This window comes from Erythrolamprus reginae, chromosome Z, assembly GCF_031021105.1.
Source record: "Erythrolamprus reginae isolate rEryReg1 chromosome Z, rEryReg1.hap1, whole genome shotgun sequence".
In the NCBI taxonomy this organism is placed as follows: domain Eukaryota; kingdom Metazoa; phylum Chordata; class Lepidosauria; order Squamata; family Dipsadidae; genus Erythrolamprus; species Erythrolamprus reginae.
In genome coordinates, this window is record NC_091963.1 from 14,657,484 (window position 1) to 14,680,223 (window position 22,740).

Sequence of the window (22,740 nt, forward strand, 5' to 3'; positions counted from 1 at the left end):
GGAATGGCAAATAATATTAAAAGGCCTGTCGTAAGATTTTTCACAGTTTCATTGCTCATTTCCACAATGATATATTTTGGTTGGATTAAATGTTTCCCTTACATTTGCTACTTAAAAAATAATTTCTTACATAGATCAAATTATAATATTTAATACTTGGCTTTAGTTTATCTTTGCAGTTATTGGAAAGTCGTTGTTTTGAAGTAATGCCCACAGAAAGTGGAAGCTGTGCCACTGCTCGCCAAGCCAAGCAGAAACGAAAATCTCACAGTCTTTCTATACGAAGAACCAACAGCTCTGAACAAGAGAGGTCAGGATTGCAGAGAGAGATGCTGGAAGGCCAGGTAAACTGGATGGAAAGAGGGAGCTTGATTTCACTGCTATCTGATTAATATAGATTAATATCCTGATAAAAACAGTTAATTCCTCAATTTTATATTCTCTTCAAGGTCCTAAAACAAACTTAAAATCCAATGTCAAAGCCAGGTTGAAATTTCCTGTCCAAATGTAGGGAAAAGACAGTACTTATGATATTTGGATATACAGTACTATATTTCTATGTTTCTTCACTTACTATCATCATAATGTCCAAGAGTCTTTGAGTGTACAGGTAGTACTTGACTTCTGACCATAATTTGTCCCAGAATTTTTGATGTGAGTTTTGCTCTACTTTAGGAACTTTCTTCTTTCATTATTAAGTAAATCACTGCAGTTGTTAAATTAATCAGATGGTTGTTAAATGAATCTGGCATCCCCATTGACTTTGCTTGTCAAACGGTTGCAAAAGGGAGTCAGGGCATTGCAATGGTCATAAATATAGGTCTGTTTGCAAGCATTTGAGTTTTGATCATGTGACCATGGGGATGCTGCAACCATCATAAATGTGAAAAACATCACAAGTCCCTTTTTCCAGTGCTGTTGTAATTTCAAACAGTCACTAAATGAAGAGTTGTATGTCGAGGACTATCTGTGTGTAATTCATTTTCTGGCTGTTGTATGAATTCACTCTTAACAGATAGATAACACATCCGGTTCAGTTCTAGATGTGAACAGCTTTGTTTTGGGAGATGGCTCATCCATTTATTTATTTTTACTCTTCAGTGTATATGATGCTTTAGCATACATAGCATTTTCCTGCAAGTTTGCTTTAGGGCAGTTTATTTGAACATTTACATTTCAAACATCATTTTCAAAATTAAGTCATTATTTTTCACAGCTTTGAATTGTCAGCAAAATATGCAACCAAACTCTTTGTAAAATCTCATTTTTGCTATATAATTAAACTAAAGGATACCAATTTGCTCATCTTGTTATAACTGGTATGTTATGGATTATTATGAGCCACAGTGGTGCAGTTGTTAAAATGCAGTACTGCAGGCTACTTCTACTGACTGCCGGCTGCCTGCAATTTGGCAGTTCGAATCTCACCAGGCTCAAGGTTGACTCAGCCTTCTATCCTTCTGAGGTGGGTTAGATTGTTGGGGGAAATATTCTGTAAATCGCTTAGAGAGGGATGTAAAGCAGTGTGAAGCAGTATATAAGTCTAAGAGCTATTGCTATTGCTATTGAATTGAAGAACTAGTATTGAGGCCCTACCAAGGATAAATAGTTGTTAAACTGCCTTTGTGCACTGATTTAAAATTTCAAAGTTTTAAAAGAAGTAAACTATTAGATCTTTACAATCAGATCTTTACAGTACATGTAGAGTTCAACTGGCAACTTTATTGTTCTATACCTATTTGACAGGAATCTCCTCAGACTGGTAGCTTTCACCCGAGAAAGACTAGATAAGGCTCAAAGATATTCAAAGCTAGGAGGTCAGAACTTGGCCTCTTGTGCTTATCTAACAGCCAGACTAATGTCTTGCCTGAGCCTTTCCCCGAAATGTGATGGTTACTCACCAACAGTAACTTAGCAATAGCATTTTCCTTAACCATTATGTAATATTAAAGGCAGAATCTACTGTTGTAAACATGAGAAGTTTGCCACTTTTGAGTCATGAATTGTTCTCTTTTATCTGAAATGGAATATTTCATTATGGTATATAAAATCTATTTCTGCTCCTTTGTAGATTTACTGAAATCTTGTGTGTGTGTGTGTGTGTGTTTGTGTTCCCTTAATAAGGCCTTGTTTATAGACCTATTGTTCATATAATTACCCTTTATTCAAGCATAACGTTGTACAGGGCCATTATGTGGAAAAAGTATGTTTTGAGAAAAAGTGGATAGAAGGATGTGTTGAAATCTGTGTTTTTGAATAATGGAAATAGGAGGCTTTGCATAAAGCATCAGTTACCCAAAAAGAACAAACTTCTGGAAAATTCTGCCTTAACTGTGATATTTTTGTTTTCACTAGGATTCAAAGCTACCATCGTCCATTAGAAATACACTTCTGGAACTTTTTGGTCAAATAGAAAGAGAATTTGAGAACCTCTACATTGAGAATCTTGAATGTGAGTTTATGTTTGTGCAGTTTTGGGGGTAAATGTTAAATTGGAATAAGATTCTGATGAAAGATGCTAGATGCTAGACTCATTCTGGATCTCCATTCCCAACCAATCACATGTGAACTCTGAATGGTTAGTTAAAATGTCCAGGTTATTTTAATAAAAGCCTACATATCTATTTGAGATATCTAATAATAATGCTGATTAATCCCAAAATAGATAGTTTGGTGGTGCACATTGGCTCATTTAGCCTAAATTCTCATAATTCTGCTCATTGAGTATTTTAGTTATAATTGATGACCATATTTAATTGCATATACATTTGATTTTTTTTTATTTCAAGGCTTACTGGAATAATGATTCAGATATGTTAGCTTTTATGTTTACACTGTAATGCTAATTCATTTTTACAAAAAACCCTCTCTACACTGACTTTTGCATCTCAATGAGCAATGATTTAAATGCTTTAAATAGTAACTATATTTTGTTTTTGTAACAAGTACAGTCAAAAGATAGCATAAAAAATATAATAAGAGATGAGGAATACTTTTATTTCTCAAATAAGTCATCTATGAAATTCTCATTTTGCCTTCAGAAATGTATGGAAAAGAAAATGTTCTACTCTGTATTATCTTACGAATTGCATCCTAAGATTATTGTCCATTGGTAGAAAGTTTAAAGGGAAGCTTGTTTCCATGTTTTAACTTTCTCAGGAATCTTGTGTGATTTGATTTCCAGCCTTGGGGAAGACCCTGTCAATATTCACCCAGACATTGATTTCCCCTTCCAGTATTCTGTTGGCTTGGGAGTGAAGATCAGAGGCCAAGGCTTTTGGGAGCCAGTGTGTATAACCTATTTCCCCTTCCCTTGGTCTTAGAATGCCTGGGGGATCGTTCTATTTTGTGTGTGTGTGTTATGTAAATAGGGACTTAAAATATATCTACTGTAAAAACATGCTGGTACATTTGTAAACCCTCTAGTTGAGGAACTACAGAGGCTCTTATTCATTACTTGTATTCATTAATATAACTTTCTGTTTGCAGATATCCAGACTGGATGCTGGATATGTTGTGTTTATTGTTTCCAGTTTGGAGAGGAATTACATTCAGAAACAAGTTATTTGGCAAGCAGTGACTTCCTGAATCCGGAAGGGAGATACCAAACTTTTCCTTCCTCAATGTTCATTTAGTTTTACTGATGTATATTTTGCATCAACATGAATCTCTTAGAAGCAATTATTTTTAGAATTAAGATGCATTGTCAGAGTTTTATCCTAGATTTGGAGAGTTAATTACTTTCATATGTATTTTTTATAATTGTGGCACACAAAGGAACACAAAGGATTATGAAATTATGATCCTGCACATTGGCCTTTGAGATAAGGGTTATGTGGTAATTTAAAAATTGTGATTAATGATTCTTCTTTGCATTGACATTAATTTTTGTGCTACTGATAGTACGCAGAGAGATTGATACACTTAATGAACGCTTAGCAGCTGAAGGCCAAGCGATTGATGGAGCAGAATTGAGCAAGGGGCAGCTGAAAACAAAAGGTAAGAAGAGAGTTGAGAAAAATACTCCTCTCTTAGTTGGTTTTTCATAATTTAGGATGACAACCAGTTAGAAGGATGTTAACAATCAAGTAAGGTAATCCACTGTGTTTCAAAACAAACTTCCTTTAAATATATTTGTTTCAACAGCCAGCCATAGTACCAGTCAGCTGTCTCAGAAATTAAAGACTACTTACAAGGCATCAACTAGCAAGGTATGAAACATATGAAGCCTTTTATTGAACTACAGTATATTTAATTAGTTCAGTTTTACTTACTTTTTATTACCGTCTTCATGAGGTTGAACTTTTGAAGTTGATGCCATCCCGATGTAGTCCCATCTCATATTGCACAGATTAGTGGGAGACGTTTTGGGAGACTGTGATCAACATTAACCATGGAGTTGCCATTTGGGATTGAGTGACAAAATGAATTTATAGTAAAAGTCAAAAGCTTTTTTATAAGATGCAAAGAAAACAAAGTTATTATTTTTATTGTGAGAAATTCTTTAGCAGTTAATTATAACATAGGGCACTTCAATTGTTAAATCCATTTTGCTCATTAGTCCTTTTAGTCCATTGTAATTTTAATTTGTCCTTTTCCAAAATTGGGTTGCATCTGATTGCAAATATCATTAATTTGCTTGATACATAGAATTATCAAGCATATATCAGCTGTAAAATGTTTACCAAATTAGTTAACTACCTGCAAGTAATTTACATTTATGCAGGAGAGAAGGTTATGTAGTAGTATTTCCTGTCATACTTGGAAATTATCCAATCTCTATGAACAAATCCAAAGTTGTATCCACTAAATATATTAGGATACAGAATTTTAAAAAAATATTTATGAGATATGCTTCCAAATACATCTGGAAAACTCCATATTGAGAAAATATATCAAGGAGAAGGTGTTTGGGATATTTTAATCAATTTTTAATCTGGTAGTTTTGGTGCAGAATTTGTAGTATCATTAAATATTCCGTTTTCATTAGATCAAATGTCTGTCTGTCTGTCTGTCTGTCTGTCTGTCTGTCTGTCTGTCTGTCTGTCTATCTATCTATCTATCTATCTATCTATCTATCTATCTATCTATTTCTATTCATATATATATATATATATTAGTAGATTTTCACAGGTACAGGTATGATGGTCTTGGCATATTCGGGTTTCTTCCCCTGTAGGATTCAGAAATTTCTGGCGATGTTTCGACGAGGTCCCACTTGTCATCTTCAGGCTGGTGCTTCTGTCCTTGTTCTAGGGCGAACACAGCGAGGCCTGAGCTGCCTTCCCTATATAAATACTGGTGGCTGGGTGTGGTTTGATGGCTCAGCAATTGCCTGCTGTGTAGAAACTTCCTGGTGAGTCAGTGGGGTAACACCTGAATCTTACACGGGAAGAAACCCGAATATCCAGGACCGTCATATATATATATATGAGTAATTTATGTTGAATCTGGCAGCATAATCTCTCCCTCCCTCCCTCCCTCCCTCCCTCCCTCCCTCCATCCATCCATCTATCCATCTAACTATCATTATTATGCTGCCAGATTCAACATAAATTACTCCTGGCTACTTTGCAATATAAAAACAGAGTAAAACATACAAAAGCTAATATACAAAGTTTAAACACACATTTCCTGCAAGTCATTTCTTTGTTTCTTTTCTTTTCTTTTTTTACAAAAATTGAAATTATGTCTGACAATTATGCACCCATCGGTTATTTTTAATAGAAAACATCTTTATTCTTTGGCTTTTTGCAGTATTGCTGTCATTATGCACTTAAAGGATGGAAATGCATTTTTTCTCTATTAATGTTTTCTTTAATCTATCAGAAAGTAGTGTCTTCAGTTTCTAGATCATAAATAAGTATGTATATTGTGTATTCTAAATTTGCTGTTCCTTGAAAGCAAGTGCTGAATGCCTATCTTTTCTTACTTGCTATGTAGCGCTCAAATTCTTTCCCAGGGAGATCAGGTGGACCTCGCAAATTCACCGTGGGAAGCTGGGAAATATGGGGTGGCGACTCCTGGGTAACTGCTTTGCTTCCCAGTGTGCCAATTTGCATGCCCAGCTAAACAGTAGTGAGTGGTGGAACATACAGAATCTCATTTCAACCAGTTTTTCTTCATGGATATTATATTTATCAATTGGTGCTTTACCTGGAAGACTTTCTACTGTTCATGTTTAAATATTGCGTAGAGATATCAGTTGTTAACAGAATGTTTCCTGTTTCCATTATCAATCTCTGAGATTGGGTAGGCTACAGTTTTTATTACGGCACGCATAGTCTATGCCTTGGCACAGTATTTTCACATTACATCTGGTTTTTTTTTTGTTATAATGTCAGTTCAGTTTTGATTTTAAAAGTACTTTGTTAAAAACACTTGATTAAAAATAATGAGTGAATAATGAAAACATAAATAAAATTATAACCCTTCATAAAACTGCATGGAGGCAGAATAGCGGTACTATCAAAAGTCAAAAATATGACTTAACCAGAAGCTAATGTAGGAATGGAATAATAAGGAATGTCTTGAGCAGATTCCCAAATCTTGGAAGACCCAGTACATGTTAAAATTGAACAGGGAGGAGTTTGATAAATAAACATATATTTATTTTAAATACAGTGGTACCTCTACTTAAGAACTTAATTTGTTCCGTGACCAGGTTCTTAAGTAGAAACGTTCTTAAGTAGAAGCAATTTTTCCCATAGGAATCAATGTAAAAGCAAATAATGCGTGCAAACCCATTAGGAAAGAAATAAAAGTTTGGAATTTGGGTGGGAGGAGGAGGAGGAAGAAGAGGAGGATAGTCGCTGCCGAAGGAAGAAGGTGAGGTGAGGGGAATTTTAAAAAATCCAAAACTTTAAGGCTTAAAAAAAAAAAGGGACTCTGAGGCGGTGAGGAGGAACACGAGCCTCCCATACACCCGGCGCAAGCTGCCTCTGGTACACTGCGCCAGAGAGAGAAACCCAGGGGGAATGGCAGGAAACTGGCCAGGCCTTCGTGCTGCTCTCAAATTTCCTGGGAAATTTTTCCAGGCTCGGGTTCTTAAGTAGAAAATGGTTCTTAAGAAGAAGCAAAAAAATCGTGAACACCTGGTTCTTATCTAGAAAAGTTCTTAAGTAGAGGCATTCTTAAGTAGAGGTACTACTGCATATACATTATATATCTTGCTATCTGGGTGCTTAAATAAAGATAATGCAGTGCCTGTACATATTGTAGTTCTTTGGTGAAGAAATTTTCACATTTTTTTTGCCGCCAATGGCCTTATCTGTATTACAAGCTTTGATGGTGGCAAAGAGTTTCCATTATGACCTTTGTGGTCCTCTCAGTCTATTTCTTTAATAATGATAATATAAATCTATAAATCATCTGAACTGTTCATAAAAGAGGATGAGCTTTCTTTAAGGTTTCAGAAATAAAATTATTTCAACAATCTTTTGCTGTAGTATGGTGAAAATGTTTAATATAATGCTTTGTAGTAATAGTAGCATTTGTTGATTGCTGCAAGATTAATAATGATAAAATCATCCACATTAACCAAATTCACAAAACATAAGAATAAAATGTGTGGGCTGGGAATCTAAGAATTGCATAATTAATTATAGGTGCTTTGTGAGGTTTGCAGGAACAATAATTCCTTCCCTGGAACACAGCATGGCAAACTGTATTTAAAACTGATTGGCATCTGTAAAGGTTGGTTAAATGTAATTTCTGAACACACTATTTTCTGTGATCCCCAAATCTTCCTGCTGAATCCCAGAGTTAAATATCTCATAAATATGCACATTTCTTTAAACTAAAAAAAATGAAACAAGAAATATATTTGAAAATTAACAAGAAAACCTGAGAACATTGGCTTCAACCATGCTGACTTATGCTTTTGAGCAGTGGCTGGAGAATTCTGGGAGTTGAAGTCCCCAAGTCTTTGAAGATCACTGCTCTTGGGGATTTCACTATCTAAAAATAAATAATAAAAATGAAAAAGTCCAACCTTCAGTTACCAAGAGGTTGCCTGCTTTTCTTCTTGCAAGTTCCTTGAATGAGATTTTTGACATTTTGGGACTATAAATTTGTCTTCCTTTAAGCACCGGGTCTTATGGTTGTGATCAAAATACACATGAATCATTGATGAAAGCCCAAGTAATTGTTATAGGAATCTACAGTAGAAATTCCTCTTGCATTAACTTGCCAGACTGAAATGGTGAGCAGGATGGTTATTAGAAAGTATGGTGGATTTGCATTTGAAAACTTTGAGCATTTGAAGAAGGAACTCTCTCATTTGATAGCAAGGAAACAGTCTTGTTTTGTCTTTTGCTGTGTACAGTAGCATATGTACTGCTCTTAGAATATGTTTATTCTTTTGAGGTTAGTCAACAGAATGTGTAACTGTAGGACAACATCTCTTTGACCTTACTATCATGTGATTAGGCTTCCTTAGGAACACTTATATTTTATAAGTCACATTTTTCAAAGGAGAGAAATAATTTAAATGGAAATTTTAATAGTAATGGTTTAGTGTGCATATTAGCATGATTCCCTGGCTTGGCTTGCTGAACATAACTTGGTGACCATTGTACTGGGGTCGTGGCTGGCCCTTTTATTCACATTTTGTAGTAGACCGGAAAGTTTTGATGCTGTCTTGTTGCTGTTTGTGATATATGAAAGGACACTTCCATTATAGTTTTAAAGGCAAAAGGAAACTCAAAATATGAAATGGCATTAAAGATAATATTTCAAGAGAACCTCAGGGAAAACACTGTGGTCCCTGAAAATTAAACCAGTCAATTACAGAGGTACAAAAGATTTTCTGAGGAAACTAAAACAGTTTGGTAATTCATTTTATTCCTCACCATGTCTTATTAAGACTGATAAGGTATGTGAGAACTGTTGTGATAATATATTCTACTGTTCCACTACTCTTACATAACTCCATTTTGTTTGAAGATGTGTATTAAATTTCAATTGAATTTTAATACTGCCTTGACAGTTTTATGCTTAATGCTACACTATGGTTCAAATACTAATCCCTTCCTAGTTCTGCAAGAATTAACCTGTTCCTTTTGCAATGCATCTGTAGTAATTATTGCTTATACTGGCTTGGAAACAATTCTTCTCATTAACAACTAAATTATAGTTCCATCAAGGTCTCATTTCATTACTGTAAAGATAAATAAAGAGGTAAAAGCTGAAAATTATATTGTTACAGCTTTTTCTAGTCCTTAAATTTATTTATTTTTTCCTTCTGAAATTTTAATTGAACATAAGATGCCTTATTTTTATTTTTAAGCACTGAACATTCCTAAGAATATTTTCAATAACAAAATTTGATAGATGTTTTGCTGTTTGATGATCAGATAATAAGACCTTTTAAAATTTAATTATTAATTTAATATAATTTTGGTTTAATGAGCTTTTATTTTTTTAAAATAAACAGTGTAGTTGATTTTAATTTCTAGACTGATTTTAGAATTTTTACAATAAAAATTGCCTACAGTACATACCTAATCATTTGCTGTGGCAAAGGTATCCAATTGTAATCTTTCACTGCTATTGAAATACTCTTGGAATTTTATATTTCACAATTACATGAATATTTTGTCATATTAGACAGTCACATACCTCAGTTTACCTCAGTTATTGATACTTAACATAAAGCCATTAAAATCAGTACAATGAAAATGAGTTATGACCCATTGGTTTTTATATTATCCCCTTACTCCAATGCTTGGCTAAAAGTCTCAAGAAGTTTCCCTAGATTTCACACTATAGACTTTATGCTCAAATGGCATAAAGCTAGTATGAAAGTTTGACAATGGCCTTGGGAAGACAGGACAGTTTAGTGTTGAAGAAATCAATTGGATCCCTCCTTCCCCCCTTCTCATTTTTATATTAACTGTAACATTGTATGATAGCAAAATTTATCATAAATTTTGAGTGAATGGAAATATATTTATCTTCCAGAACTTTGAATGGATGAGCCAAGATATGATACAATGGGGATAGTGATACAATTCAGCACAGATGTTGTGGCATGGATTTTCAGAGGGCACATTATTTCATATTTCATAATTAACACAGCTTTTTGCCATCCTGGAAAGCAATCTATGCTCCCTGTCCAGCAAGTCTTCACTGATTACCCTCATCTAACCATTCTTCCCAACTATAGCATAAGCAACAATTTCCGCACTGATTTGTTGATGCCTACATAAATATGTCCAAATATTTTATATAGAGAGCACCTACAGATAGTACAGGACTGGATTGCAGGTGATCCAGTATTTGGTCCAGCAGCTTGAGTAAATGTGGTTGAGATGCTGCAGATTTTAGTATAAATCATGTAAATGACATAGCAAAGTTCTTATATGATTTCTGTCAAAACACTGAATGATGAAGATGTATATCTGATATAAAGGTTAGCTGTAGTCCCAGTCTGCTTATCTGGACTGGAGAATATTACATGTCAGGGTCAAAAAGAAGAAAATATTTTGTATGGAATAAAACTGATGTTAAAATGCAAAGACAAAGAAAGACCGGCATTGAAAGACCAAGGATAGAACTAGTTTTCTCCACTCCGTTGTGGATAGAAAAAGGCTTTGACTACTTTGCACCTTTTTTTGAGTGGCTGAAATGAGAAACTCTTTCATGTCCTCCAGACGTGGCTATACCTGTTGCAGGGTGTACTGAACTCTTATCTTTCTCAAGAAACATTATCAAAATTTTGATAAGGCAGAGTAGGACTCTTGTGAACTCTTGAGGAATCTGAGGGTGAGACCTTGTTTTAGGTCCTACTGATTGGGGGATTCTTCATTCCTGCTTTTTATGCTACTGCATCACTCATGGAACCCTCTTTCTACCCATCAAAGACAATGCAATTATTGCACAAAGATACTTCAGATGGTCACATTAGTATAGCTCATATTAGCCTAGTTTTCTCCAGCCAGCAAGTATTACTGATTTACTTCTTCCAGTCCAATGAACTAGCACTTAATCCAGTAAACTGATATATTTGCACTGCTAAACCTTGCACACAGGCTGTGTCACTTAAGAGTGTGAACCGCTGCTTGCTTGACCATGTTGTTCTTTTAAAAAATATAGCAGTTGAGAGTGTTGTCTTCTATCCACCTGTTACATTTATTTCTCTAAAGATAGCAAAATAAGTCATTCTTGCTTTCATGTTTTTTATTATTTTAAAATTTTGATTATATTATTTCTGTACTGCTCCTTGAAAGGAACATTTCACTGTCATACAAAAGGAATTGGTCTGAACTTCCAAGTTAATATGAATACCACTTCATATGGCTCTGAGCTTTGAATTTTTACGCATCTTTTTCATTCTTCCCTCCTAACCCCTTTGAGCTAGCTCTGTTTAATAAGTTGGCTTGTATGGTGCATACAACATATTATAGAAGAAAAAGAGAAGTGTTCTGCAGATTATACCCATTCGTATTATCATAAGATATGAAAAAATATCGGAAGAGTTGTATGCTTTTATGATATCCTAAAAAGATTCAATCTGGCCAAATTCGTCTGTTGTATCTATATAGAGCAGCATCCTAGCTTCATTCAGGACAAATTTGGCACCAGAGAATATGCTAAAGCTTATGCATCCGTTGATTTGGCTACAGTGCAGTGCTTCAATAGTTCTTATGTTGTGTGTTGCAAGAGTTTGGGGGTAATTTCTCTACCTATCAGATACCTGCCTTTTGTCTCCTTAGATAGTCTCCAGTTTCAAAACAACAACATCCAGAGCAATATGTCAGCTAGTGAAAGAGTATATTGGTCATCGAGATGGCATTTGGGATGTCAGTGTCACAAAAACTCAACCTGTGGTGCTTGGGACAGCATCAGCTGGTAATAATCTTATCTATTGTTTCAGCCACAGATTGTATTTTGTATTTCTAATGATTAGATTAGAACAGATTATAGTCTAGGTTTCATTCCCAGATTATCTATCTATCTATCTATCTATCTATCTATCTATCTATCTATCTATCTATCTATCTATCTATCTATCTATCTATCCCCATCCATGCATCTATCCATCCATCCATCATTTTAATTCCTCAATTCTTTTTTAAAATTCTCACAGATCATACTGCTTTGCTGTGGAGCATAGAGACAGGAAAGTGTCTTGTCAAATATATTGGACATGCTGGATCAGGTAAGAATATATAACTATTGGTGAATGAGAATCATGAGGGAAAATTATCTGTTATAATTGGCATATGTATTGAGTAAGTGAATTTGACTCTTGGAATTTGGTGGAGAATTTAATAACTTTTTTGGCCTTATCCATTCTTTGCACCCTTTGGGTGTACTGTTTTAGTAAGCATGAAAAATAATTAGTTTGCTATCTTTTGGATGTGAGAGTTATTAAGAAGATAAATTTTGTCTTTAAAAAAAATCTTCATCACATTACAAAGCTAGATAGTAAAATTTTGTCATGTATTATTTCAGACTGAAAGGAATACCAATTTTTTAAATATTCATGTAAAAAATCTTATTGTCCCAAACAGAAGGAAAAATAATAATTTTTAAAATATATGTAAAAACTTATTGATTGATATCTACCGCAACAACGATTCCTTAAAGTGCCCAATCCCACAGCAACTTCTTGTCTAATGTTCTTATGCATGGAATCATTCCCTATTCCTTCTGTTGAGAGATTTTGTTCATTGATGCCACATGAACTCGGTTTTTCTCTCAGTTGTTATGTTTCCATTTTGATACTATAAATTCCCTTATCCAATTCCCTTATTCTTAATTTTCTTTAAACCTAGCTTTTCTTGTATAATAGAATAAGTAGAGAGATGAAGTTCAAACTGGAAAATTAGATATTCTTCTAAATTTGTTCTTCTAACATGTTTGGGATTTTTTCTTTTATGCAGTAAATTCCATAAAGTTTCATCCAACAGAACAGGTGTCTCTTACAGGTATGTAAATGGTGTTTATGCTGCCAAATTATGTTCACTCAATGCTTGAGAAAAAAAGTACCTCCTAATTTGTTTCAGATTTATTGGAAATAGGCTTATAGTGCACCTGGGATATTGGTATTGTGGAAAATCTATTCAAGGTTCTTTCAGTGAACGAGAGGAGGACAAGTTATTTCTTTCTACTCAATATTTATATTTCCAGATGGGAAAAGCCTGCAGGATGGCTTTAAAGACTAGGCTGTGTGTACATTGTAATAATTTAAGAGGGCTTATACAGTATATTAGAAAAGAAAGCAATTAAGAAAGAGGAAAGATCACTTATACATATTTCTTGTTTCCACCCCTCTCCTGCTTTGGAGAATTAAAATCAAAATAGCCGTTCACAGTGTTAATTTTGTTCTATAGCTTCAGGAGATCAGACAGCTCATATTTGGAGATATATGGTTCAGTTGCCCACTCCTCAACCTACCACAGACTGCAATGTAAGTTTTGATTTCTAATATGACTTTTAGAGTTCTTAAAGTAGTGTTTATCTCTGTAGATGGAAACTAGTATTGGAGAAAATGCCTTCCACCCCCATTTATTTTATATCAGAGGGTGTCAACTCACTGGATGCATCATGTGCTGGTCATGGCCACCCCTGATTTAGTGAAGGGGGAAAAATCATATGTTCCATTAAGAGAATATAAAATTGCGAGTTTGACACCTCTAATTTATATCAATGGTGTATTGTTGAATACCTTATTTAACAAATAGTGTCTGGCAACATACGAGCCATAAATATCTGAAATCATGACTAACCTAGCATCAGTGAAAACTAACTAATATGTGACACTTAATAAAATTATGAGATCACACTTTTACTATTTACAGCAATTATATTGTTTCTTGGGAGATCTGACCCCATCAATTTCCTTGAAACACTGCTATATTTGCCAATTACTATTCAAATGTATAGCATGAATATAGGGTGGTTTGTAAAATAATCAAAGCTTTATAAATGTTTTAAAGGAAATCTCCTTGGGATTATTTAGAAAACTAGTGTTTTCATCCAGGTACTTCTCATGTACCAAAGGACCAAAATACAGTAGTCCCTCACCTATCGCTGGTGTTACGTTCCAGACCTGGCCGCGATAGGTGAAATCCGCGATGGGGAATTTATCGACTGATAGTACTTATTTAAGTATTTATATTGTAATTGTTTGGTAAGTTTTCATTGTTTTAAGTGTTTATAAACCCTTCCCACACAGTATTTATTTTAGATACAGTTTTTAAATACAGTATTTACAATTTTAGATTTATTTTTTTTAAAAAAAACCTGCCGATCGAGTTCGGCGGGCTGTTTAAATCTGCCGATCGACTTCCTCAGAAACCCGCGATGAAGTGAAGCCGCAGTAAGTGAAGCGCGGTATAGCGAGGGACTACTGTAGTTTAGAATATGAAGAATAGCTCCTTGATAGCAAATAATAGGTACATGAATTAGCATTTTGTTTGAAAACTTTATCCAATAAACATTCCTTTATGTGTTTTTTGTTCACCAAGTACTTACACACCCTATTCTATATTGAATTTACATCTCTTTAGAGTCTTTCACAGTTTCTTTTTCTTTGTCTCATATTATCCCTAGGCAGTTTAAGCTCTTCTTTTTCTCTTTAGAGACTTTTGTGTTTTCCAGAGATATTTTTGATGTCAATAATTAATTGGACCAACCCGTTTAATATGGCAAGTTTCATGCAAATTGAATATTTTCAAAATTTAACAGCAAATGTCCGGTGAAGATGAAGTTGAGTTCTCTGATAAAGATGAACCTGATGGAGATGGAGATGCCTCAAGTGATTGTCCCACCATTCGAGTTCCTTTGACTTCCCTGAAAAGCCATCAGGGTGTGGTCATAGCAGCTGATTGGCTGGTTGGAGGGAAGCAAGCAGTGACCGCTTCATGGGACAGAACAGCCAACTTGTATGATGTAGAGACATCTGAACTTGTGCACTCTCTGACAGGTATCTTCTTAGGGTGGGGGGATTTTATCTCCATATCTCCATTTCACCCACTTATTGTCTGGTTGTTGGTTATTGGGCCTCTACTTTTCTGTAATGAAACTTTTCCTTGAGAGCAAGGAAGACTGAATCCCACATTTATAACAGTTGTGAACTTCCAAGATGTTATTGTCACTTCACTGCTTCTTTGAAATCAGTCATTCTTCTTATATTGGATACTTGGGAAACCATATAAGCTGAACAAGAAAACTTCAAAGAGAAAAATACTGTACTACATTTTCAAGGCTTTACATATTTATTAGGTATTTCTTTTCTTCAAGTTTTAATAACTTCCCTTTTATAGCCTCAGCAGGTGGTAGCATTGGGCTGTCTTTTGTTGCAGATGGGAAGCTAAGCAGGGTCAGATCTGGTTGTCACTTGTATGAACCTCCACCTAGAAACCCTAAGAATATAAACTCTCTCTCTCTTTCTTTCTGTCTCGCTCTCTGTACCTATGTTATTATATGAGGCTATATGAAATAGCAATGGTAACTTCACTGTTTTATTTATATGTATTGTAAATTTATTTAAATTTTTGAATGGATTTTTCTTACAAAGCAGGAATAAAAAAATCCATTAATTTTGTATAATCATATCCCTCTGTAGTTGCTACATAATCTTAATGCACTCTGGCTTTATCATTACAGGGAGCAATCTAATTTTTCTCTTCACTAGATGTAAAAGTGCAAAAATATCTCCCTGATTAAGAAAAGATTCTGGATAATTGTCCTTGCTAAAATTTAGCTCAGCAAAAGAATACAGTGAAATTTCAGCTCACTTTATACTTATTGTTGTATTAATTTTATATACTTATTGTTGTATTAATGAAGTACAGTTGATGCCAACACTTTTGTTTGCAGAGAAGTTGAATGTTTTCGATACATGTTCCAAATCAAGCAGTTTCAAAAATGTTTTTAGCAAGTTTTAGTAATATCTATTTTAGCAATTGGTTTTCTGAGGATTGGTGATGGGATGGAGTTTTTAGGATTGTTTATGCTCCTTGAAGTAGAGAGTTATCTAGGTAGTTTTCTTGTTCAGATTGTATGGTTTTCAAGTATTCTTCTGTAGGAAGCTTTCTTAAACCAGGAATGGAAAAAATGATGTGCCTAAATTATAATTTCCAGGATCTTTGTTTCCTCAGTTGCTGGAAGTTCAACTCTATCATCTAGAACAGAGATTGGTAACCTTTCAGTCTACCAATTACACTTAAATGTTGAGGTATGTCCTAGATAAGGTATTAATGCAACTTGCAGAACAGAACTTCTTTCATTTTAGGGGCTGGGAACTGTAATTTCTTTTTTGGGGAAAAAAAAAAGCAAATTAACCTTTTCTAGAGCCAAATATTCCTGCTTTCCAGCACCCTGCCCCAAATAGATGGAGACTGTACTACCATTTTTATGCCATAAAAATGAGTTAGCCTAGTTGGAAAAATCTAGACACCTGGAGAAAAAAATGCATATGCACCTTAAGATATTTGAAGGCTTCATAATCATAGCTTTAACCCTAAACTATTCCTTGTGTTTCTGCTAGTGACAAGTTTATCATTTTATGATAGTTTATTGGTAGATCATATGATTGCAACTGGAGATCCCGAAAGAAAAATGAATTAACTGATAACACAGACATTGCAATGTGATTCTATAATCCTAAAATAAAAGAAAGACTAATTGCTGTACTTTATAGTAGACTTGCTATTAGTTATATGTCACTATATTTAACTATAACTTTATAAGCAGTAATTTTACCAGCCCTAAATTAAACTGCATAGCACTGGAAACGTGTTTAATATTAGTGTCTGAAAATTTCTTGTTATAGAGGCAAATTGGTAGCTGGTCTAATATGCAAAAATGCTTTTGTGATTATCATAGATATGTGATATCTATAGATAGCAGGCTGCATTATATGTTTCTGAAAGCATGCAAGAAGCAATTTTTATATAGGTACTCAATATCTGTTTTACAGAATATCCATCATGTCCATGAGAGACGTCAGTGCAAGAGTAGCATAAGGTTGTTCCCTTACATTTTTAAAATGTCTGTATTTAGATGAAATGTGGAATTCAATCCACATTATTCCAATAGGGAACAAGTAAGATTGGGACAGAATTTTAACCTTTAATCATAAGATTTTCCAATACCATTTTTGTAACCATCGGAGCATAATTGTTTCTCTGATGTTCTTCATCTCCAATTTTTGTGAGGAGGTCCAGCCTTGTCAAAGTCCATAATTTTTTCCTTTCTGGTTTTAGGACATGACCAAGAACTTACACACTGTTGCACTCACCCCACCCAGCGCCTTGTTGTAACTTCATCCCGTGACACAACCTTCCGTCTGTGGGATTTCAGAGACCCTTCCATTCACTCTGTGAACGTCTTTCAAGGCCATACAGAGTAAGTGACTGCTTTGTCCTAGAATTTTCTTTTTACAGGGGAATTGTATTTACCGTATTTTTCGCTCTATAAGACGCACCTGCTGATAAGACGCACCTAGATTTTAGAGGAGGAAAATAGAAAAAAAATATTTTGAGCCAAAAAGGGGAGAGGAAGAGAGGAAGGAGTGAAAGAAGGGAGTGAGGGAGTGAGGGAGGAAAGAAGGGAGGAAGGAAAAGGAAAGCAAGAAATGGAGGGAGGAAAGGAAGGAAGGAAGGAAAGAAAGAAAGAAAGAAAGAAAGAAAGGGGGAAGGAACAGGAACAGAGGAAGGAAGCAAGGAAACTTATGAAAGGGGAGAGTAAGAGAGGAAGGACTGAAGGGAGGGAGGGAGGGAAGAAGGTAGGAAGGAGAAAGAAAAGAAGAAATAGAGGAAGGGAAGGTAAAAGAGAGAAAGAAAAAGAGCAAGAAAGAAAGCAAGAAAGAGAGAAAGAAAATGAAAGAGAAATAAAAATAGAGAGGGGGAATGAAAGAAATGGAAGGAGGGAAGGAAGGATAGAAAGCAAGAGAAAGAAAGAAAGAAAGAGAAAGAAAAAAGAATGAAAGAGCAAGAGAGCAAGAGAGAAAAAGAAAGAAAGAAAGAAAGAAAGAAAGGCAACTTCAAAGAAAGGCTCACTGAGCATCTCTCTCTCTTTCTATCCCTCTTTCTTTCTTTCTCTTCCTTTCTCTCTCTCCTCTTCATTTATCTCCTCTCTCTCCCTCCCTCTCTTTCTCTCCCCCTTTCCCTCTCTCTTTCTCTCTCTCCCTCTCTTGCTATCTCTCCCCCCTCTCCCTCTCTCTTTCTCTCCCCCCTTTCCCTCTCTCTTTCTCTCTCTCCCCCTCTTGCTATCTCTCCCCCCTCTCCCTCTCTCTTTCTCTCCCCCCTTTCCCTCTCTCTTTCTCTCTCTCCCTCTCTTGCTATCTCCCCCCTCTCCCTCTCTCTTTCTCTCCCCCCTTTCCCTCTCTCTCTCTCTCCCTCTCTTGCTAGCTCTCCCCCCTCTCCCACTCTCTTTCTCCCTCTCCCTCTCTTTCTCTCTCTCCCCCTCTCTTTCTCTCTCTCTCCCCCCTTTCTCTCACTCTCTCTTTCTCACTATCTTGCTGTCTGTTGCTCTCACTCACTCTCGTTCTCTCTCCGTTCTTCTCAGCGGTGACGCGCGCACGCCCTGCCCGCCTCACCTTTGCCGAGAGCTCTCAGCAAGGGGGTTGTAGGAGAGGCGGGGCCGGCGGCAAAGGTGATATTCAATGTCGGGGGCGCACGGGCGGTTGCACGCGCTCCCTATCTCCCTGCTAGCCCACTCGGAATATTCAAAATAAGAAAAACCTTAACCGGCAAAGGCTTTTCTTATTTTGAATATTCCGAGTGGGCTAGCAGGGAGATAGGGAGTGCGTGCAACCGCCCGTGCGCCCCCGACATTGAATATCACCTTTGCCGCCGGCCCCGCCTCTCCTACAACCCCCTTGCTGAGAGCTCTCGGCAAAGGTGAGGCGGGCAGGGCATTGAATATCGCCTTCGCCGGCCTCCGCTGAGAAAAGCCTTTGTCGGCATTTCCTCTCGGCGCAGCGGCGGGCGGAGAGAGGGAAGGGGGGGCAGCGGCGTCCCTCCTGGCCTTGGCGGGCCGCCCGACCCTCCCCACCTCCTGCAAACGCGGCGGGTGGCAGGTGGAGAGCGAGGAGCCGGTTCCGGCGGGCAGGGCTTGGCTGGCTGGCTGGCGGGGGGAGCGCCGCTGGTGGTGAGGAGGGAGACCCTCCTCCGGGAGGGAGGGGGCCAGGCAGCAGCTAGCCAGCCAGCCGGCGGGATGGCGCTTCCGACTTTGCAGCCTCCCCCCCCTCCCTGCCTGCATCTTCGCTCCATAAGACGAGGCTGATTTTTCATCCTACTTTGGGAGGAAAAAAACTGTGTCTTATGGAGCGAAAAATACGGTAGCTATTGATATAGGAAAAGTTTTCCATATGAATTTTACATGATAAATATAAGTAGTCTAACTTTAAGCCCTACATGGCATTGGACCAGATTACCTCCCGGACCGTCTTCTGCCACATGAATCCCAGCGGCCGATAAGGTCCCACAGAGTTGGCCTTCTCCGGGTCCTGTCGACTAAACAATGTCGTCTGGTGGGCCCCAGGGGAAGAGCCATCTCTGTGGCGGCCCCGGCCCTCTGGGATCAACTCCCCCCAGAGATCAGAACTGCCCCCACCCTCCTTGTCTTTTGTAAATTGCTTAAGACCCACCTATATCGCGAGGCATGGGGGAATTGAGACATCTCCCTCAGACTTATATAGTTTTATGTATGGTGTGCTTGTGTTGTATGGTTTTTTAATGATGGGTTTTCAGATGCTTTCTTTTAAATATTAGATTTGCTACACTGTCACATTGTTATTATTATTGTTGTGAGCCACCCCGAGTCTGTGGAGAGGGGCGGCATACAAATCTAATAAATTATTATTATTATTATTATTATTATTATTATTATTATTATTCCTGATTTGTGCTCTAATTAAAGCTTTAATAAATGCTGAAGAAAAGTAAATTACATGCAGTTCAATCATGAAAGGTTGAATACATTCTTAGTTATTTCCTCTTAAAATACCATGTTTGCATACAGATCAATTTTATTAGACTTTGATCAGCAAATAAAACAGAGAGAAATGGGGATGGAATTAAATAGGAATCTGGATTAAATATTGCTTTGTGTATTGGTTTGTTTGTTTGATTGATTGATTGATATGCCACCCTCGGCGTTTTATCATGGTATATGCTGCTTATGACTGTTTCAACAATCTTTTCTGCATATGGAGCTTCGTTATTCAGTAATATTTTTTGTTGTGGTTGACTCTGGGCCAGCTCCTGCAACGGGGAATTTGGATGTTGGTTTAGGAGAGTCCTCAGGTTCCTAGAGACTTGTCTTACTGCCATCAGCTTCTGAAAGTGAGGATTCATTGCCAAAGTCAGATGCTGGGGAGAAGAAGAATCAGATAGAGAGATGGATGCAGCCAACCCATTAGTTAATGACCCCGTTAGTGGGTCATCAGACTCGGAGGATGATCAGTGGATAGATGCCAGAATGCGCAGGCTCATGGCTAAAAGGGACCAACTGCGCAGGTATCTTCGGAGATAAGGGAGAACACCTGTGGCTGAGGCAATTAGGCTAATGGGGTTGCTGATAAATTACCAGTGTTGCAGAGAGCGCATGTGGGAGTTTATCCGTTTGGAGAAGGATACGTCGTGTTTGCTTTGTTCCTGGACTTTCACAGACTTTTTGGGATATTTCACAGCTAAGTAAATCTTGTGGTTTGGCTGTGACGCTCTCACAGCTGCTCTTATCTGCTCTTTGTTTTTGTCTTTCACAGCTTTCAAGGACTGTTAACTGTGTGAGCTAATTTGCTTAGTTTAAAGGGCGTGTGCACAGCATTATTTTGGATAAAGGCTTTTTTGTTTACTCTGCAACAGCGTGTGTGTTTGAATTCACATTCCTGACTTAATTGGGGCTCGTAACGTGAAGCCCGTCATAACACTTTTTATCATCTATTTTGATATACAGTGATACCTTGTCTTACAAACTTAATTGGTTCCGGGACGAGGTTCTTAAGGTGAAAAGTTTGTAAGACGAAACAATGTTTCCCATAGGAATCAATGGAAAAGCGATTAATGCGTTCAAGCCCAAAATTTACCCCTTTTGCCTCGAAACCCCACCTCTGGACCTCTGTGTTTTTGCGATGCTGCGATTTCACTGAGGCTCCCCTCGCTGGGAAACCCCATCTCCGGACTTCTGTTGCTAGCGAAGCACCCGTTTTTGCATTGCTGGGATTTCCCTGCTGGGATTCCCCTGCAGCATTACAAAAACACGGAAGTCCGGAGGTGGGGTTTCCCATGGAGGGGAGCCTCAGTGGAATCCCAGCAGCGCAAAAGTGGGTGCTTCGCTGGCAACGGAAGTCCGGAGGCGGGGCATCCCAGCGGCCGCAGTGGGTTTGTAAGGTGAAAATAGTTTGTAAGAAGAGGCAAAAAAATCTTAAACCCTGGGTTTGTATCTCGAAAAGTTTGTATGATGAGGCGTTTGTAAGATGAGGTATCACTGTATTATTATTTATTCTGATTCATAGGCATTTGTTTACCTGTTTGCCTCTGTATATCTTAACAGTTTGTGGGGGCAATATGCTGGCTTTGTTAAAAAGTGCTATTGCTAACATGTTGTAAGCCGCCCTGAGTCTAAGGAGAAGGGCGGCATAAAAAATTGAATAAATAAAATAAATACATTTGCTTTTGTAAATAAAATACTTGATACCAATTATATTAATTAATATAATTAATACTTCAATATTTAAATCATTTTTCTGTCAAAAAGATTAAGAATCTTTCATCTTTATATCGTATCATATTAGTTTTGGGGGAGAAAAACAAAGGGGGAAAATCTGCCTCTGCCTTTGAGCAATTTGCCTCCCATTAAATAGCATTGATGATGTACACTTTACTGTGTATTTCTATGCATGCGTGTCTGACCCATAGAAATAGTAAAGAATTGGAGAAATGTACATAATGGCAGTATATTAATGCCAGAAAATAGTTGAATGTAGTTATTCTCTCCTCCCAATTATTTAAATAGATCTACTCCAAACATAGGTCCGGGTTTAACTTAGCTGCCTTATCTTAGTACTAAAATAGGACACTATTATATTTCAGATTATACAGTGATCCCTCGATTATCGCGAGGGTTCCGTTCCAAGACCCCTCGCGATAATTGATTTTTCGCGATGTAGGGTTGCGGAAGTAAAAACACCATCTGCGCATGCGTGCCCTTTTTTTCATGGCCGCGCATGCGCAGATGGTGGAGTTTGCGTGGGCGGCGGGGAAGACCCAGGGAAGGTTCCTTCGGCCGGCCAGCAGCTGATCTGCTCGGTAGCGCAGCAGCAGCGAGCAGACGAAGATCGGGGTTTCCCCTTTGCGTGGGCGGCGGGGAAATCCCGATCTTCGTCTGCTCGCTGCTGCTGCGGCCGCCCAGCAGCTGATCTGCTCGGTAGCGCAGAAGCAGCGAGCAGACGAAGATCGGAGTTTCCCCGCCGCCCACGCAAAGGGGAAACCCCGATTCGGCTCCTCGCTGCTACCGTGCTGCCGAGCAGATCAGCTGCTGGGCGGCCGCAGCAGCAGCGAGCAGACGAAGATCGGGGTTTCCCCGCCGCCCACGCAAAGGGGAAACCGCGATTCGGCTCCTCGCTGCTACCACGCTGCCGAGCAGATCAGTTGCTGGGCGCCCGAAGGAACCTTCCCTGGGTCTTCCTCGCTGATGCCCCCGCTCGCTCGCTCGCCCGCCCGCCCGCCCGCCCGCCGCCCGCCAGCAAGAGGGGGAGAGATAGAGAAAGAGAGAGAAGGA

The 22,740-nt window shown here is 37.7% G+C and overlaps 1 protein-coding gene across 3 annotated transcripts in view; it reads left to right on the plus strand.

Annotated features, from left to right (window-relative positions):
• WDR37 (WD repeat domain 37) overlaps positions 1-22,740 on the plus strand; it is a 65,805-nt gene that overhangs the window by 14,092 nt on the left and 28,973 nt on the right. For all 3 annotated transcript variants that reach the window (XM_070730135.1, XM_070730137.1, XM_070730138.1), the window contains 10 exons: positions 167-344; positions 2,356-2,452; positions 3,904-3,999; positions 4,147-4,211; positions 11,718-11,853; positions 12,092-12,163; positions 12,891-12,935; positions 13,341-13,417; positions 14,698-14,935; positions 17,220-17,361. In XM_070730135.1, the coding sequence (XP_070586236.1) occupies positions 207-344; positions 2,356-2,452; positions 3,904-3,999; positions 4,147-4,211; positions 11,718-11,853; positions 12,092-12,163; positions 12,891-12,935; positions 13,341-13,417; positions 14,698-14,935; positions 17,220-17,361 (1,106 nt within the window). In that variant the 5' untranslated portion in view covers positions 167-206. The remainder of the gene's footprint in view (positions 1-166; positions 345-2,355; positions 2,453-3,903; positions 4,000-4,146; positions 4,212-11,717; positions 11,854-12,091; positions 12,164-12,890; positions 12,936-13,340; positions 13,418-14,697; positions 14,936-17,219; positions 17,362-22,740) is intronic.